Source organism: Petaurus breviceps, unplaced genomic scaffold, assembly GCF_028583685.1.
Source record: "Petaurus breviceps papuanus isolate PSGF00001 unplaced genomic scaffold, PetGlider_PUasm1.0 99, whole genome shotgun sequence".
Taxonomy (NCBI): Eukaryota; Metazoa; Chordata; class Mammalia; order Diprotodontia; family Petauridae; genus Petaurus; species Petaurus breviceps.
The window spans coordinates 12,552,028-12,570,166 of record NW_027187465.1 but is presented as its reverse complement, the minus strand read 5'-3'; the positions used below and the strand labels follow the sequence as shown (position 1 = coordinate 12,570,166).

Here is an 18,139-nt window from a genome sequence, read left to right as displayed (position 1 = left end):
AGCAGCTCCGGCCCCTGGCAGTCCTCAGCAGGAGTCCTTAGCAGAAAGTCCTTAGCAGTCCTAACTCAAAAAGGGCTTCGTGCTGCCTCTGCTGCTGCCGCCACCGTCACCACCACCGCCAGCCACTGCAGGAACGCTAGCTTGGCTTTCGCTTTCTCTGGCTTTCGCTTTCTCTGGCTTTCGCTTTCTCTTGCTTCGCCCCTTCCTGCTACGTCAGCACGTCCAATGGGGCATGGAAGATCTTTAAATCCCATAACCCTTACAGAGGATCAGATGACATAATGTATACAGAGCTCTTTGCATACCTTAAAGTGCTAGTTGGTATTATTGTTATTATTATTAAAAGTGTAAAGATTTGTAGTCAGAGGACCTGGGCTGAGATCACAGCTCTGTCACTGTCTACCTGTGTGACCTTGAGCACATCACTTAACATCTCTGGGCCTCAGTCTCCTCACCTGTAAAATGACTAAGTTGGACTAAATAACTTCTGAGGTCCCTTCCAATTCTAAATCTACAAGCCTGGGAATCAACACCTTAGATTGATAGTGTGTTCCCCATCTCTGGAAGTCTTGATTCTGGAACTGGATAACTTCTTGTTTGGGGGATAATGTAGATAGGACTAGATATCATATGAGGTCCCACTTAATCGATAATCTATAATCCCACAATTCTACATTGAAAGACTAAGGTGAGAATGAACAAGACAATATACCCAACGTGCTTTGGGATCACAGAACCTCAGAAAAACAGCAACTTTTACTACTGTTACCCTCATATTTTTTCCACCTTGGTTCATCCCCATAATTTATCTGGACACTCTTTTCATGTACTGCCCTTCCTTCCCTCTCTTTCTCCTTCCCTCCCTCCCAGTAGTGCTGAATAGTTAAGCTCCTTTCCATTTCCACACAATACATCTGAAATTGTCTAATCATTTTTGCTGGTCTTCTATGAACTCCTTCCAAGTGTTCTGCATTCTCATATTGAGCAACATAGCACTCAGTGAAGGGTCCCAGCTGTTCCCCTGATGTTTGTATCAGTCTGAATCATCCACTGGGAATTAATTTCCATATTAATTTTATTCTAGAAATGCCCCCAATTTTGTTTAAGTATCAAAGGATGAGATGGAGAGTTTTTGTATGAAATACTAGCAAAAAATCTACAGAAAGCTACAATGGCACTGGCTGCCACGACAAATTCTCATCTGTTGGCCAGGCCATTGTTTTTCCATTTACAAAATGGAATTTAATAGAGATATAGTTGTTTGGCCTTGGAAATATCACAAATAGGGAATTGTGCTGTAGAAGCAATGCAAAGGACATCAGTGAAGAAATGTATGACTGTGGGGGGGCAGGGGAATGGGCCAATATCATAATGAGAGAGGAGGAGGGAGGGGGAGAGGAAGAAGGGGGAGGTAGAGGGGACAGAGAAAAAGAGAGAAAGAGGAGGGAGACAGAAGGACAAGGTGAAGGAAGAGAGGGGAGAGGGAGGGAGAAAGAAAAGGGGAGGGAAAAAGAAAGAAAGGGAAGGAAGGAAGGAAGGAAGGAGGGAGGGAGGGAGGGAGGGAAGGAAGGGCAGGCATCCTATACCTGTTGGTATCCATTCAAGGTCCAAAGAGCTAAAAAAAAGGCCTCCCCACCCACCCACATACCCCTGTACCTTCCCATGGTGAACATATGACAAGAAATGCATAAGAGCCACACAGGAGAGGCAGGAATAGAAAAAAAATTGATATACATCAATGGAGGATGCAGACAAGACCCATAGCCTAGGACCTGGCCCTACCTTCTACAGACTCTGAGGTCACATTAAACCAGGTCCAATTCTGGTAGCCTGGTCCCAAAGCAGATCATTGTCTCTTTAGCTCATTTTCCCCACTCCAGAGCAAAACTTGAGGGAAATATGAATAAACCTTAGGTGCATCTCATGTCTGGAGTTCCCCAAAAGTGGGTGACATGTTGCCCAGCTTCCACATTGATGCACAATTGGTATCAGGTTTCAAGTGTCAGCCCTTATTTCACCGGCCACAGAAAATGGATAACATCCAAAGACTTGCAGGTATTTTTGAACAAATACAAAAACACTTAAATTTCCCATTAGACTTGAATGATGAATGAATGCATGAATGAATGAATGAATGAATGAATGAGTAAATGAATGAATAAATGAAAATACATATAACTAAGAATCCAGAACTAGGCTAAGCTACAAATAAAAAAACAAGAGAGTTCCTGCCCCAGTATGTTCACGTTCTAATAGCATATATATTAGGTTGTGATGATCGGAAGGGTGTTTTAAGGTATGTTCTGGAGCCAGATCTAACCATCTTTTGGAGAGTCAGTTGTTAAATCTTAAGGGTGAGTTTTTATATATCAGCAATTAAATTGGCCTACAAATCAGGATTTAGTTTGTTTTGTGGATTAGACAAATTAGACTTAAGAAAGAAATAATAATGCAGATTAACCTTAAAAGCATTTTGAATACTTAATTTTTTTTTCCTCAAAGAAAAGGATTATTAAACATTTACCAGCACAGGTAGGTGGCACAGTGGAATAGAGTGTCAGACCTGGAGTCAGGAAGACCTGAGTTCAAATCTCACCTCAGACTTTTACCAGTTGTGTGACCCTATATAGATCACTTAACTACTGCCTGACTCAGTTTTCTCATCTGTAAAATGGACATAATAATAACACTTACCTCCCAGGGTTGTTTTGAGATTAACATTTGTAAGTAATATTTACAGTGGAGATAATATTGGTAAAATGCTTTATAAACTTTACAACACTATATAAATGCTAGCTGTTTTTCCATGCTTCCTCATGAGCCAGGGCACCCTAAGGTGGGACGAATACCTCAATAGGATGAGGAAGGGTCAGGGAAGGAGGGATATAACCAGAGATATCTTCAGGGGGCCTCAAGAACAATGATCCTTGGAGGGTTATGATAAGAATCTATTAGCAATCAACAAACATTTGTTTCCATTTTTATTATCAACTAGCTAGAATTTTTTAAAGCCCCTACTATGTATTAGGCACTGTACTAATTCAAAGAAAGGAGAAAAACAGTCTTTTCTCTCAAGGAGCTGACATTCTAATGAAGAAGATGATATCTTTTGTATTTACCACATCTTCATTTCTGAGTATGTTCCTTCGCTTCCCCTAGCCTTGTAACAAAGAATTTTTTAAAAGGCAGAAAATCAACAGAACTAATCAACACGTCAACTGATTCTAACAGTAAATGTACTATTCCATACCCATAGTCTCCCACCTCTGTGATGAAGAAAGTGAGGTATATTTTTCTCATCTATTCTTCAGGGCCAGGCTTGGTCATTATAAGAGCATGATGATCATTTTCAGTGTTGTGAGGTGCTGGTTCTTTCTATTGACCATATTACTGTGTAATATGTTACTGTGTATGTACATATCACATATATGTATATATACATATGTACATACATATACACAATGTGTATACATATTATATACACATGTAATATGCTACTGTGTATAACAGTAAGAATTTATTCTGGCCAGGCACAGTGCAGGAAAGGGAGGTGTGTGCCAACTCATCCTTTACACCCAGCACTTGCTGGGACACCATGGTCCCTGCAGTGTGAAGGCAGCTTCTTGAGGGCAGAGGAAAGGCTTCATGGAAACTCTTGTTTCCAAGTAGCTTGGGACTTTTATACAGAAAGGAGAGGAAAGGGAGAGCTGCTTGGATAAGTCTGATCTTCCCAGCCCTGAGGATAAAGTCAGGGGGCTGGGAAACTAGAGGCTAGAAGAGAAGGCTCAGAATATGAGGTGGGGGCTGAAAAGGGATTTCAGAGAAGGGACAAAAGAAGAAAGGAGAGGAAGGAAAGCAAAGGAATATAGAGATGGATATTATTGGGTAAAAAAAAAAGACTGAGCCAGAAATATTTATAAAAAACAAACAAATTCTGGGCTACAACAAGAACTTCATTGGAATATATTAGTTTTTTTTAATTTACACATGCAAATGTTCAATATGCAGCAATTTCAGGAAAATCCTCAAATGTGAATTTACATTTTGGTAACCCATCATTATCAGCTTTTAACCCCTTGCCCACCTGGGTAGAAAGGGACCTTCTATCCTCCTCTGCTCCTACCATTGCCTTTTTGCCCATCCTGCCCTCAAAACCAACCCTCACAATACTGTGAGGTGGGCTGTGCATGTACTGTGCCCATTTTGCAGATAAAGTAACTGAGGCCCAAAGAGATCAAGTGATTTGCACGGGGTGATTGGAATTTAAATTCAGTCAATGGATAATCATGAAAACCTGTGTTCCCCTGATATATTTCCTCAGGACCAATAGACATTTCCTGCTATCTACATATACAAGTCAGTACAAAAAAGCATTAAGTACCTACTGTGTACTGGGAACCTTGACAAGGACTGGGCATGCAAAGAAAGGGAAAGGCAGTCAGTCCCTGACCTCAAGGAGCTCACAATCTAATTGGGGAAATAACATACAAACAAGTATATACAAATATATATATACAAAATATAGATGTTCTAAATGGGGTAGGGGGGAGATAGTAGAAAAAATACTAGTGAAAGATATCTTAGGGAGAAGATAACTAGCAAGGAGAGAAGGGGAGCTCCTGCAGAAAGTTGGATTTGAGGTCTTCTGATTGAAGTGAAAGAGAATAATCTTCCTTGGCTCCCTGTAGTAGAAGCTAGGTTGTCCAGTAGATAGAGCACCAGACCTGCAGTCAAAAAGACCTGAGTTCAAATCCAGCCTTAGACACTTATTAAGCATATGACCCTGAACAAGTCACTTCATCCTGTGTGCCTCAGTTTCCTCATCTGTCAAATGATCTGGAGAAGGAAATGGCAAACTATTCTAGTATCTCAGCCAAGAAAACCCCCAACAGGGGTCACAAAGAGTGAGAAACGACTGAACAACAAGAATTAGCTCTACCATAAAATACAAAATCCTAAGCCTGACATTGAAAGCCCTCCTCAATCTGGCTCCCACACCTACCTTTCCAGCTTTATTTTGTATTGCTAGCTACTCCCCATATATATCATTCCATCCTCTACCTCTATGCATCTGCATAAGCTTTTTCCTGTATCTGGAATGTTCTCTCCCTTCACATAGACCTTCTAGAGTCCTTACCTTCCTTCAAAGCACAGCTCAGGTACTACTACCTACACAGGCCTTTTTTGACACCCCCCCAAGTCCTCAGTACTCTAAACCTCCTAAAAATTACTTTTGTATTTATTTATCAATGTGCATATTGTATCTCCTGGGTGGAATGGGTGCTCTCTGAGGGCAGAAACACTCTCACTTTCATCTTTGACTGCCCAAGCTGGGACCAACACTAATGTATGAGGGGCTTAGTGAGGACTTACTGGGTTGAGTTGAGTTGGGTTGTATTGGACTAAATTGATTTGATGACTTTCAAAACCCCTTCTCTGACTCAATCACTGGAATACTAGCCATGGCCAAGACAGCTGCTTATGCATCTTATTTTCTTTCCAGGATACCAAGAATGAAAGCTCCGCTATAAGTCCAAAGTATGTGGAAAAAGCAAAGACTAACAAAATTACAAAGGTAAGCCAAAGAAGCATTTCTTTGGGTCTTTTATTGAAATCCATAGACCTGTTCATGGAGTTGTGTCAGGGCTTAGGGGTCCATTGAAACCTGCCTTCCCTGGAGCCCCCATAACAGATCCATTCTTCACAATGTGGCATGTCAGAATTTCTAAGGATTTCCTTTGGGGCTCCTCTTGGGGAGAATGCTCCCACCCCAGGACTCAGAGCTAGTGTGATTTCTGTTCTTGTAGGAAAAGGTAAAAATAGAGTCATAGGATTTGGCCCTGGAAGATCCTTTATTTTAAAATATGAAGAACTGAAGCCCAGAGATGTTAAGTGATTTTCCTAAGGTCACCCAGGTAGTACATGACAGATATAGGACTGCAGTGAGTTGAGTTAACTGAATTGAACTGAATTGAAGAGGAAAAAAGTAAGTGTGATACCTGGGAGGGTGTTTTGTCATTACAACCCACTAATGTATTCATAGAATCCCAGAATCTCAGCACAGAAAAGGACTTCAAAGTCCATCTAGTTCAACCCATACTTGAGCAAGAATCCCCTCTACCACATACCCAACCTAGCCTAGCTAGTCACTTAGCCTTCGAGTGGCCTCCTTCAGGGACAGAGAGCTCACCGCTTCCAAGGTAGCCCCTTATAGTGTTGGACAGCTCCCATCACTAAGAAGTTGTTCCTAACATCAAACTGAAATTTTCTTCTTTACGACTTCCATGCATTGCACTTGGTTCTGCCCTCTGCAGCTAAGCAGAACAAGACTAATCCCTCTTCCAGGTAACCGTCCTTCAGATATTTGAAGAAAGCTGGGTATCCTAATGGATAGAGCCCAGGACCTGGAGACATGAGTTCAAATTTGGCCTCAGACACTAGTTGTGTGACCCTGAGAAACTCACTTAACTTCTGCCTGCCTCAGTTTCCTCATGTGTGAAATGAGGGAGTTGGATTCTATGACTTCTAAGGTTCCTTTCAGTTCTAAATGTAGGATCCAATGCACCTGAGAGGGTTGCTTTAAGGAAAAAAAATTAGAAGGTATATTAAAAGCAGAGAGAAGCAGCATTAACAGAAAACTGACCTTGGGGTCAGGGATACCTGGGTTTTAGTACCACCTCTGACAGAGATAGGCTTTGTGACCTTGGGAACATCACTGAGTGCCCAGGCATCTACTCATCGGCAGAGCAGATGCCCATCTGCTTTGGTAGAGAAAGTCCCTTCATGAGAACTTCCCTTTACTTGGAGAATCACAGCTAAAAATTAAAATCAAAGCACTGTATAAACACAAATTCTGACATACAAATATAGTCTAGGAAGGCAAGCTTCACTAATTTCCCAATTTCATCTCAAGCCCATTCTACAGTTTGTTTGTTTTTTTAAACTACCTCTCTTGTTTCGAGGAGAGACAACAAGCAATAATTAAGTGGCTCCTATGTGCTAAGCACTAGAGATACAAATGTAAGCAAAAATAAAGACCATCCCTGCCCTCAAGGAGCTTACATCCTAATAGAAGACAACACATAAAAGGGGGTTAAAGGGGGGATGGGCTTCTGGTTCCACAAAGTCAGGAGCAGAGTAAGAGGAGAAAGCATCTGGAGCTTTGGGTTTTCCTGGACTCAATCTATGAGAATAAAATGAGCAGTATGTCCTGTTTTAAAGTTAATTTTATGGTCACTTAAATGGTTTTGTAAAGCAGCCCTGCCTTGAGTTTTACATCCATGTCTGTGCAAATTGGAAAAAGCTAACAATAGTCACATCTTCACCATAAGATTTGTGGTAGCGCCAGAGAGGCATCGTACGTGGCCCAAGGAACAGGACTGGGAACCAGGGAGACATGGGCTCAAAGCCTTCTTCTGACCCTCCCTGGTTGTGGGACCTGCCCCGCCCCCAGATAATCCATGCAGCCTCAGTGGGTCTCAGATACCACTCTAAGACCAGACTATCGAAGTCACATCTCGGAGAACTGCCGTGGGGAGCGCAAGTTTAGCCCATTTGGGAGGAATGCTCTACCATGTTTTTTAATGCACACCCTTATCAAAATACTGTTCTTAAAGTGCTTAGATGGAAGTGACTCATCTGTGCCTCTTCAGTAGTGTTAGACTGTCATTCTCATTATGGTTATTCTAGCTCCCGGGACAGCTCCTGGCACATAATGGTGGTAATGATAATGAAGCAGCCACCATGTAGAGCAGCTAGGTGGTGCCATAGTGCACAGAGCGCTGGGTCTGGAGTCAGGAAGACTCATCTCACTGAGTTCAAATCCAGCCTCAGACACTTACTAGTTGAGTGACCCTGGGCAAGTCATTTAACCCCATTTGTCTCAGTTTCTTCACCTGTAAAATGATCTGGAGAAGGAAATGGCAAAGCTCTCCAGAATCTTTGCTGAGAGAACCTCAAACAGGGCCAGAAAGAGTCAGCAAATTACTAAACAATACAACAAGCTAGCATTTATATAGCCTATACTGCGGGCCAGGCACTGTGCTAAGTGTTTAACAAATATTACCTCATTTAATCTTTGTAACAACCCTATGAGATAGGTGCTGTTATTATTATCTCCATTTTATAATTGAGGACACTGAAGTAAACTAACTTCTTCAAGTATCTGAGGCTGGATTTGAACCTTTCTGATTCCAAGCCCAGAACTCTAACCATTGAGCAACCAACTGTACTTAATAAAAGTTCCTCTCTCTCTCCCACCCCCTCCCAAATCCATCCATCATCTATCCATCCTACTAGCTAGTTAATTATCTTTATATTGACTTATAGGTAGATAATCACCCAGTTGTCTCTCCATCCATCCATTCATGTATCTATCCATCCATCCATCTACCTAGCTATAGTTATCCATATAGGTAGTAGTAGAAAAAGTTCTGGGTTTTAAGTTCTGTCTCTAGCATTTACTAGCTATATGATCCTCTGGGCAAGCAATTTCACCCCTCCACTTCCTCATCCCTGAGAATGGGTAGAATGATGCTTGTAAACCTACCTCACAGGGTTGTCATGAAGAAGAGGGTTTTGTCATGCCACAAAGTGCCATAGAAAAGAGAGTTATAATTGCAGGCACAGAGACAATGAATATGTCAAGAAATCTGTAAATCCACAGGTAGGAGAACTTTCTCCATAGGTACAGATCACAACCCATGCATATCTTAGTAAATAAGCCTTACAGAGCTTCTTAAAACTCAGGGAGGCCATGGAGGTCAAGGTCATATAGCTACCGTGTTTCCCCGATAATAAGACACTGTCTTATTATTTTTTTGGACAGAAAAACACCAGAGGGCTTATTTTCAGGGGAGGGCTTATTTTAATGAACATTGACAGCAATTTTAATAAACAGGTAAATGTGAACAAAAAAATGTACCTTTATTCAATAAGCAAATCACTGGGGAAGAACAGGATGACACGCTCACTGCTGCAGCTCTGATTGGATGCAGCTCGGAGCATGGCGTGCGTTTCACCTGGTGGGGGGGAACACGGTGCACCTTCACCACAGTAGCAATCTCAATAGGGCTTATTTTCGGGGGAGGGCTTATTTTAGAGGAATCTTACACAGTAAGGGGAGGGCTTATTTTCAGGATGGGTCTTATTATCGGGGAAACACGGTAGCAAATTTAAAAAATAAGATTTGAATCTAGGTCTTCCTGATTCTAGATCCAACATTCCAGTGTGCTATGCCTAGGAGAATTTTAGGATCCCTATCCTTTTGAACTATAGACATACTCTGAAGGAACTTACCCAATTATCTCATCATGCTTGATCCACAGGAAAGCATGGAATTACTGATTTCTAGCTCCCTGAATATTTGATCTAAAGTCAAAGATGATCCGTACAAATCCATTTGTAACACAGAACTGCCACATACACTCAGCTCCCCTTAAACCATTGCCAGAATCTACCAAAGCTTAAGAGTTTATCATAATTTTGTGAGTTTCCAGAGAATATCAAAGGATTTGGAGCTATAAGGAATCTTAGGCCAACTTTTGAAGATAAGGAAACTGAGGACAGGAGAGGTTGAATGTCCTCACAGAAATCACAGGATCAACCTTCAGCTTTTAGGGTCTTACTGCCATTTTCCACTCAAAAGACCCAGAGCTGTACATATGACCCTCTCGCTTTAAAAACATGAATTAATATTTTGCTTTTTTAAAACCATTTCAATTTTATTGAAATTTTTTGTTTCTATTTCACCTTTATCTTCACCTATGTTCCAACGCCTCCCTCACCCATTCATCTCCATGCATTAAAAGATAACCTTTAATAAAATATAAAAAAGAGAAAGGTGGGAAGGGCAGGAAGGCAATTTGGTATAATTAACCAACACATTGAATCCTAGATTAAAAGCTATAGAGGACTTTAGAGGTCATTGATTCCAACCCCTTCATTTTACAGATGAGGAAAATGAGGCAGAGATAGGTTAAGTCATTTAGCTAGTAAGTATCTGAGGCTGGATTTGAACTTGTCTTCCTGATGCCAGGTCTAGCACACCCCCCACCCATGCCACCTAGCTGCCATCAACTAAGGCTGACAGTATAGTAAACATCTCACACCCATAGCACCTCCTTAAAAATCAATGTAGCCACAGGAGATCCAAGTCTGGCTCTCCCCAGACTTGTAGTTCACAGCTCTCAGTAGCATCTCACCAGCCCTCCCGCTTTGAATAGTGACTTTCTTTACTCTGCTCTCTACTAATAAACATTCATAACATTTAATTCATGGCATTTCTCTTTATTAAAAAATCATCCAGTTAAGTCTCATTATAGAGGAATTAGTTTAGAGGAAAGAAAATCTAGAGAATAGTTCCTGAAAATATGGAACTGAAAAAATTCCTTTTATTATCAAAAGATAACGGCCAATTAAGTCTCATTGATCTCTGCCAGTCCAATAAGTGAGCATCACCATCAGAAAATCTGCCCTGAGATACAGGTGAGGAGGGGCATGGACAGTAAAGAAGCCTCTGAGCAGAGCAGGAGTGGATGCTCTGCCCAACCATGCTCCTACCCCACTGGAAATGCCTCTGGGTGAACTGAGAGACATCATCAGAATAACAAGGGACATTTGCAAGACACCTTTTCTGGGGGGAGAGGGAGATAGGAGGTGCCAGGCTTGTGAAGCCATTGTTGTGGGCAATTTTCAGTGGAGAAATCCCTGCTACTAAAGCAAACTGCTGTCCTGCAACTTACATTTTTTTATGTTCTAATCATTCTATATTTCTTTATTGCTTAAGATTTCCTTCTCTTTTTTTGCTTTTTGTTTTTTCTACTTAATAATATTTTATTTTTTCCAATTACATGTAAAGATAGTTTTCACATTTATTTTTATAAGATTTTGAATTCCAAATTTTTCTCCCTCCATCAGAGACCCCCCTCCTCAAGACCAAAGGCAATCTGATATAGGCTATACTTGTACAATCATGTTAACTATATTTCCACATTAATCATGTCGTGAAAAAAGAATTAGAATGAAAGGGGAAAACCACAAGAAAGAAAAAAGTTAAAATAGCATGCTTTGATCTGCATTCAGATTCCATAGTTCTTTCTCTGAATGTGGATAATATTTTCCATCATGAGTCTTTTGGAATTATCTTGGATCCTTGTATTGCTGCAGAGCTAAGTCTATCATAGTTGACCATCACATGATATTGCTGTCACTGTGTACAATGTCCTCCTGGCAACTTACATTCTTAAAGAGCTGCCTAGAGCTCTGTGAAGATAAGTGATTTGTCCAGGGTCACACAGCAGCTGGCACCAGAGTCAGGCCTTAGACCCAAGTCTTCCTGACTCCAAAGGCCTCCTCCCTCCCTCCTTTCCTCCCTCCCTTCCTCTCTCTCTCTCTCTCTCTCTCTCTCTCTCTCTCTCCCTCTCCCTCTCCCTCTCCCTCTCCCTTCCTGCCATGCCATCTCTATAGTCTCTTATGGTTTGCAAAGTGCTTCACCTACATTATTTGCCTTGGGTTTCACAACAATCCTGTGAAGTACATAGACCAGGCATTATTATTCCATTTTTAGAAAGGAGGAACTGAGGCACAGAGAGGTTGAGTGATGCTCATGACAACACAGCCAGGATGTATCAGAAGCACACTTTGAGTGCAGTTTCATAGTACCACAGGGTCACAAACCTAGAGCCTGAAAGGGCTCTAGAAGTCATCTACAATTATTCTGCATGATGTAATTGAGAGAGAGCTAACCCGGAAGCCAGGAAAAGCTAGGTTCAAGTCCCACCACTGATACAGAATGGCTGTGTGACCTTGGGCAGGTAACTTAACATCTCAGTGCTCTAAGAAATTCTCCAAAACTCTTAGCTGAAGCTCTGAGTTGCAGAGAACGTGGACCACCTGCTTTGGTAGAGGGAGTTTCCTCACCTGGAAGTTCCCTGTACCAATGAATGCACAGGTCCTAACCCTATCCTAATTTATTGTGTATATCATTCAACCAAGATCATCATTCAATTGAAATGGTAATCTCCAAACTTACCAATCAGCCAAGTCTAATGGCCTTTTCTCAATGCTCATTTTTAATAACCTCTCTGCAGCTTTTGACACTGTCCATAACCCTCTTATAAAGTCTCTCTTCTCTAAATTTTCATGACATTGCCATCTTCTTGTTCTCACTCTACTTGTCTAACTATGTCTTGATCTCCTTTTCTGAATCTTCTGATGGGTCATGCCCACTCACTGGGGGTAGCTCCCAAAGCTCCGTCCTGGAGATTTTCCTCTTCTCTCTCGAAGTCCTCCCCCTTAGCGATCTCACCAGCTCTCATCTCCAAAGAGATGCCAATTAGAGCCTTAGTCTCCCTCCTGAACCCTACTTCCATACCATTAAGTGCCTTTGGACATCTCAAATTGAATTCCCAATTTGGCTTCTCAAACTCGACATTTCCAAAACAGAATTCATCTTTTCCCTCCCAAATACTTCCCTCTTTATAAGCTTGCTATTCTTGTTGAGGATATCATCACCCTCCTCCCAGTCACCTAGAAAACCTCAGTGTTTCTTCCTTGCCTCCTCCCCTGCACTCTCACCACACATCCAGTCTACTATAAAATCTTATCAGTTCAACCTTCACTATTCCACATATATCCTAGTATAGGATGCCCTAATCAAACCCTAATCACTTCTCACTTGGTCTGGATCAATAGCTTCATAATTGGCCTTTCAGCCTCAAGTTTCTTTCCACTTTAATCCATCCTCCACTCCACTCAGTTCTGACTATGCCCCTCCATCCCCAACTCAATAAACCACAATGGTTCCCTATTACCTCCAGAATCAAAACTCCTCTTTTTAGCATGTAAAGGCCTTGACAGCCTATTCCCTTACCACTTTGCTGGTCTTCTATTTTATTCACCTCCACATACTTTGCAATCCAGTGACACTGGCATGGTTGCTGTTCCTCAAACACAATATCCTATGTTCTGACTGCATTTTCACTAGCTACTTCCATGCCTGGAATTCTCTCCCTACTCACCTCTGCCTCTACTTTCCTGGTTTCCTTCAAGGTTCAATTCAAACCTTACCTTCTGCAGTACACACACACACACACACACACACACACACACACACACACACACACACACACACACACACACCTCCCCAGGACCTCTCATCTATAATCGTATCCATCTATATAGATATATGTATGTATACATACATGTATAAATATACAAGACTGTATATGTTTCTGTATGTCTCTGCCATTAGACTGTAGCACCTTGAGGGCAAAGGGGTTCCTTTTTGCCTTTTCCTGTATCCCAGCACGGCACTTGGCACATAGTGGGGTGCTTAATAAATTTTGATTGATTGCTTGTTGACTAACTACATATCGGATGCACTTGTTTTGAATATGCTTCTACCTAGAGTCTATCACATCTTCCCTGATATGAGAGACGTTCCTTGGAGTTGTATTTGTTTGTGTTTGTCTTTGAATCCCTGGTGCCTAACACAGTGCCTGACACAGAGAACTAAGTTCTTAACAAACAAAAGTTCTTGTCCAGCTCTCTCATATCTAAAGATAATGAAACTGAGGCCAAGAAGTCAAGTGACTTGGCCAAGGCCATACAGGTAGTAGGTGGCAGAGCTCCTCTGATCCCACGTCCACTGCTCTGTCTGCTTCACCAAGGCTGCCTCCACTTATTCGATATGCCCAACTCCCTCCCAGTTGGCAACAGACCGTGTAACAGAGGGACAAGCAACATTGCTTAGCAGAGAGACCATAAAACAGCTCTTTCGACCTTGGGCAAGTAATTTCTCTCCTCTGGGCCTCATTTTACCCACCTGCCAAATGAGGAGGATTGGACTAAATGGTCTCTGAGGGACATTATTAACAGTCTCCTTGTAACTGGGTTCAAATCCTTTCCTCTGATACTTCCTGTGTGACCTTGATCGAGTAATGTCCCATATCTGGGTCTCACTTTTCTCATATGTAAATAAGGACATTGGATTTGATGGTTTCTGGGGTCCCTTCTGCCTCTGCCTCTGATCCTGTTTCAGATGAAGGGAGCTATGTAACTGACAAGAGGAGACTTTGAGATCTCCATGAAAGTTCAATCAACCCAATAGGGACCATTGGTGTAGAGTCTAATTTAACATTTGGATAGACATGGGGGAGGGGTGGAGCAAGAATCTATGAAGGCATAACAAAGGATTTGAGTCTTTTACACTGTTTTAAATCTAGAATCTAAGAGACAGTGACAATCTGGATCCAGCTGATAAACTTACATGGATGCCATTTTTTTCTTTTTCATTCTGATGGTTTCCTATTAGGGTGGTCCGGGACCTGGGCAGAACTTTAGGTATATGGAGAAGGAAATCACGAACCTCAAGAGGGACCTCCTACATAGCCGGTAAGAGAACTCAGGGTGGTGGTGTGCATGTGCCTTGAGGGCAAGTATAATGCCTGGCAGATGGTGAGCACTGGATGGATGTTCTTAAAATGATTGATTCATCAAAACAACATTTTTTTTTTAAGCAATCGGGGTTAAGTAACTTGCTCAAGGTTACACAGCCAGGTGTTTCTGGGTGGGTGCTAAGTGTCTGAGCCCAGGATTCGATCTCCAGGTCATCCCAACACTGGAGCCGGTGCTCTTACTCGCTGTGCTACCTGGCCGCCCCAACAACATTTATTTTTAATTTTCTAAAAATTAATGTTTTATTACTGCCTTTTATCTTTACATCAGTAATGTCCAGATTTACCCTCTTGACCAAGAACCCAATTAGATTACCCTTGTAATAAACACATTTAAGCAAAATTGACTAACATGATTACCATGCCTGAACCCCTATACCCCCACTTCTCTACTGAAAGAAAGGAGATATATTAACTTTTCCCTAAAGCTAAGGTCCTACATACATTTTTGAAGACATGGACTGAAGATGGAAGCAATAAGAGGTAACAGAAGGTGAATAAAAAGGCATGCATGGCACAGTCTAATAAGGAAACCCAGAATGATGTCAGAGGATGTCAGAGAAATCTAAGGAAATTAAAGGATGGGTTCTGCAACATCAAGGGAAAGAGATGGAGCTTGGAGGGAGAGGAATGATGGAGAGGAGGAGGAGGATGATGGTGATGATGATGATGATGATGGTGGTGGTGGTGGTGATGATGACGGTGGTGGTAGTGGGGGGGAATGATGGTGATGATAATGGTTTTGATGGTGGTGGTGATGATGTTGATGGATTGTAGATAAGGTGGAGCTGCCCACCTTATTTTGGGAGCTTGCCCATGATGTTTGGCTTCTATTTTTCTGCCAAAGAGAATTATTTTTGGATTAGTAAGGACAAAATGAAAATGACTGATAGAGTTGCTATCCATCACAAGGAGGGAGGTGGGAAGAGGACACCTAACTGCCCTAGTAAGTGACCTGGGTTAGTCATTTAACCATTCTGGGCCTCAGGTTCCTTATGTGTAAAATGCAGAGGTTTTGCTTAATGACTTTTAAGGTCTCTTCAAGCACTATATCTGTAACCCTATGAACAGTTGTTCTTTCTTATTGTTGTGTTCAACTCATCATGACCCCATTTGGGGTTTTCTTGGCAAAGATACTGGAGGGCTTTGTCATTGCCTTCTCCAGCCCATTTTACAGATGAGGAACTAAAGCAAACAGCATGAAGTTACTTGCGCCGGGTCATACAGCTAGTAAGTGATTGAGGCTGGATTTGAACTCAGGAAGAAGAATCTTCCTGATTTAAGGTCTGGTGCCTTATACACTATGGCGTCACCTAGTGGATGATCCTATGAACTACATAAATCATTGTTATTATTAAAAATTTGCAAAATTCTTTACAAATATCTGGTTATATGCTCACAACATCCCAGGAAGGCAGGCACTATTATTATCCTCATTTTAGAGATGAAAAAATTGAGTCTGAGAGAGGTTAAGTGACTTCTCTGGTGTCACACAACTAATAAATTCCTTGAGACAGGATTTGAACTCAGAACTATATCCATGTCCATTGTTTTACTGAGAGCACCACCTAGCTGCCATCTCAAGATCCTGAAAAATCTAGGAGACATGATTGTCCCATCACTGTCAGTGATATCTGAAAGATCATGAAGAATGAAGGAAGCCTCACTGAATTGGGGAAGGTCAAATGTCCCGATTTTCTGTAAAGACAAGAGAATGACATCTATGGACAATAATGAATAACCCTGAAAAATGAGGGGAGGTGAACTGGAGGACCCCTGAGATCTCTCTCTAACAGTTCCCTGTGCTTGCCTGGGTTCAAATCCTGTATCTAATGTCTACTACCTGTGTGACCTTAACAGGTCCTTCAAGTGCCCTGGGAATCAGTTTCCACACCCATAAAGTCAATAGGCTTGGGGCAGCTAGGTGGCGCAGTGAATAGAGCACTGGCCCTGGAGTCAGGAGGACCTGAGTTCAAATCTGACCTCAGACACTTAACACTTACATGTGATCTTGGGCAAGTCACTTAAACCCAATTGCCCTGCCTACCCCCTCCAAAAAGAAAAAAAATCAGTGGCCTTAACCAGATGACCTCTGAGATTCATTCCAGCTCCAGATCTATGGCTTTTATAAGATCTTTATATGAATGGTGCTATTCAATAATAATAATAATAATTTGTTGTTGTTGTGTCGTTTCAATCATGTCTGATTCTTCATGACCTCATTTCGGGTTTTCTTGTCAAAGATATTGGAGTGGTTTGCCATTTCCTTCTCTAAAAATCAACTACAGGAGCACAAGATAAGGCATGGGTAGTTAGGAAGGGAAGGAAGGAAGGAAGGAAGGAAGGAAGGAAGGAAGGAAGGAAGGAAGGAAGGAAGGAAGGAAGGAAGGAAGGAAGGAAGGAAGGAAGGAAGGAGGGAAGGAGGGAGAGAGGGAGGGAGGAAAGAGGGAGGGAAGGAGGGAGGCAGGAAGGGAAGGGAGGAGGCAGGGAGGGAAGGAAGGGAGGGAAGGAGGGAAGAAGGGAGGGAAGGAAGGAAAGAATGAAGGATAAAAAGGAAATTAGAAAAGGGAAAACATCTCAGGGTTTTGGTGACCTGCAAGTTGCTCAAAGGAGATCATCCTTTTGCAGTACAATGCCTGGCTAAGTGACTCAGTGGAAAGAGTGCTGGACAAAAAGACACGAGTTCAAATTCAGCCTCTGACACTTACCAGTTATGAGAACCTGGACAAGTCACTTAAACCTGTCTTCCTCAGTTTCCACATCTGTAAAATTCAGTTTGACCAAGAACAGATTATTTCCAGCAATTTCTATTCCCTCTTCAAAAATGAACAAAATTAGATTTGTTTTTCATTCATATGGCAAAAATTATTTGTGTTGTGGGGAAAAAATGTTGTTAAAATATTTATCTTGGTTATTCCTGAAGCCTCGAAGCCAAACATGGCCCTCTAGGTCCTCAAGTGCAGCCCATTGACTAAGTCCAAACAAATTTGTTCTGTAAAGTTTGGATTCTGTCAAAGGGCTTCACTTGAAGACCTAGGAGGCTATGTGTGGCCTCGAGGCTGAAAGTTCTCCACCCCAGCCAATGAATGTACATTTTTGCACTATTTCTTATACTGTTACCCTTGGGGGCAAGGAAACATATAGCAACTGTTCAGTCTTTGATAACCTTGGAGAGAGAAGTTGCAGTTGAGTGATTAAAACAGATGCTAGACCACAAGGGGTTGAGAAGTGTGAGAGTTGAGGGACTAGAGGCAACTACAGCAGTTATTTCAAGAAGTTTGTCTATAATTGGAAGAGAGATTTAGGATGGTAGCTTGGCAGGAAGGCAGAATCAGGTGCAGGGTTTTCAGGAATGCAAGGGCCTATAATTCCTGCTCTTAAAGTTGGTGGATTCCTTGAGTTCTGGAGTTTGGAGAACCCGGAACAGTGTTCAAGCTATTGGAGTGATTTGCCATTTCCTTCTCTAAGAAAGTCTAGTGCCAATATGGCAAGTCCCTGGGGAAGCAGAGGGCTGCCCATATAGGGAGCAAACCAGGTCTAAAACTAGAGCAGGAAATTGTAAAGCTTCTGAGGGGCTGCTGCATTTCCAACTGAGCAAGATACAGGCTTCAGGAAATACCAGTGCATAGGGAGAGATTGAAAATTACAAAGGGATCCTTCTTTGAAGAGGTGGGGGACTATGG

General features: G+C 41.9%; 1 protein-coding gene across 1 annotated transcript in view; it reads left to right on the top strand.

Annotated features, from left to right (window-relative positions):
- The window catches only part of CCDC60 (coiled-coil domain containing 60), a 219,047-nt gene that overhangs the window by 95,281 nt on the left and 105,627 nt on the right, over positions 1 to 18,139 (top strand). Inside the window, exons 2-3 of the mRNA XM_069081446.1 lie at positions 5,504 to 5,575; positions 14,315 to 14,394. Of these exons, the coding sequence (XP_068937547.1) occupies positions 5,504 to 5,575; positions 14,315 to 14,394 (152 nt within the window). The remainder of the gene's footprint in view (positions 1 to 5,503; positions 5,576 to 14,314; positions 14,395 to 18,139) is intronic.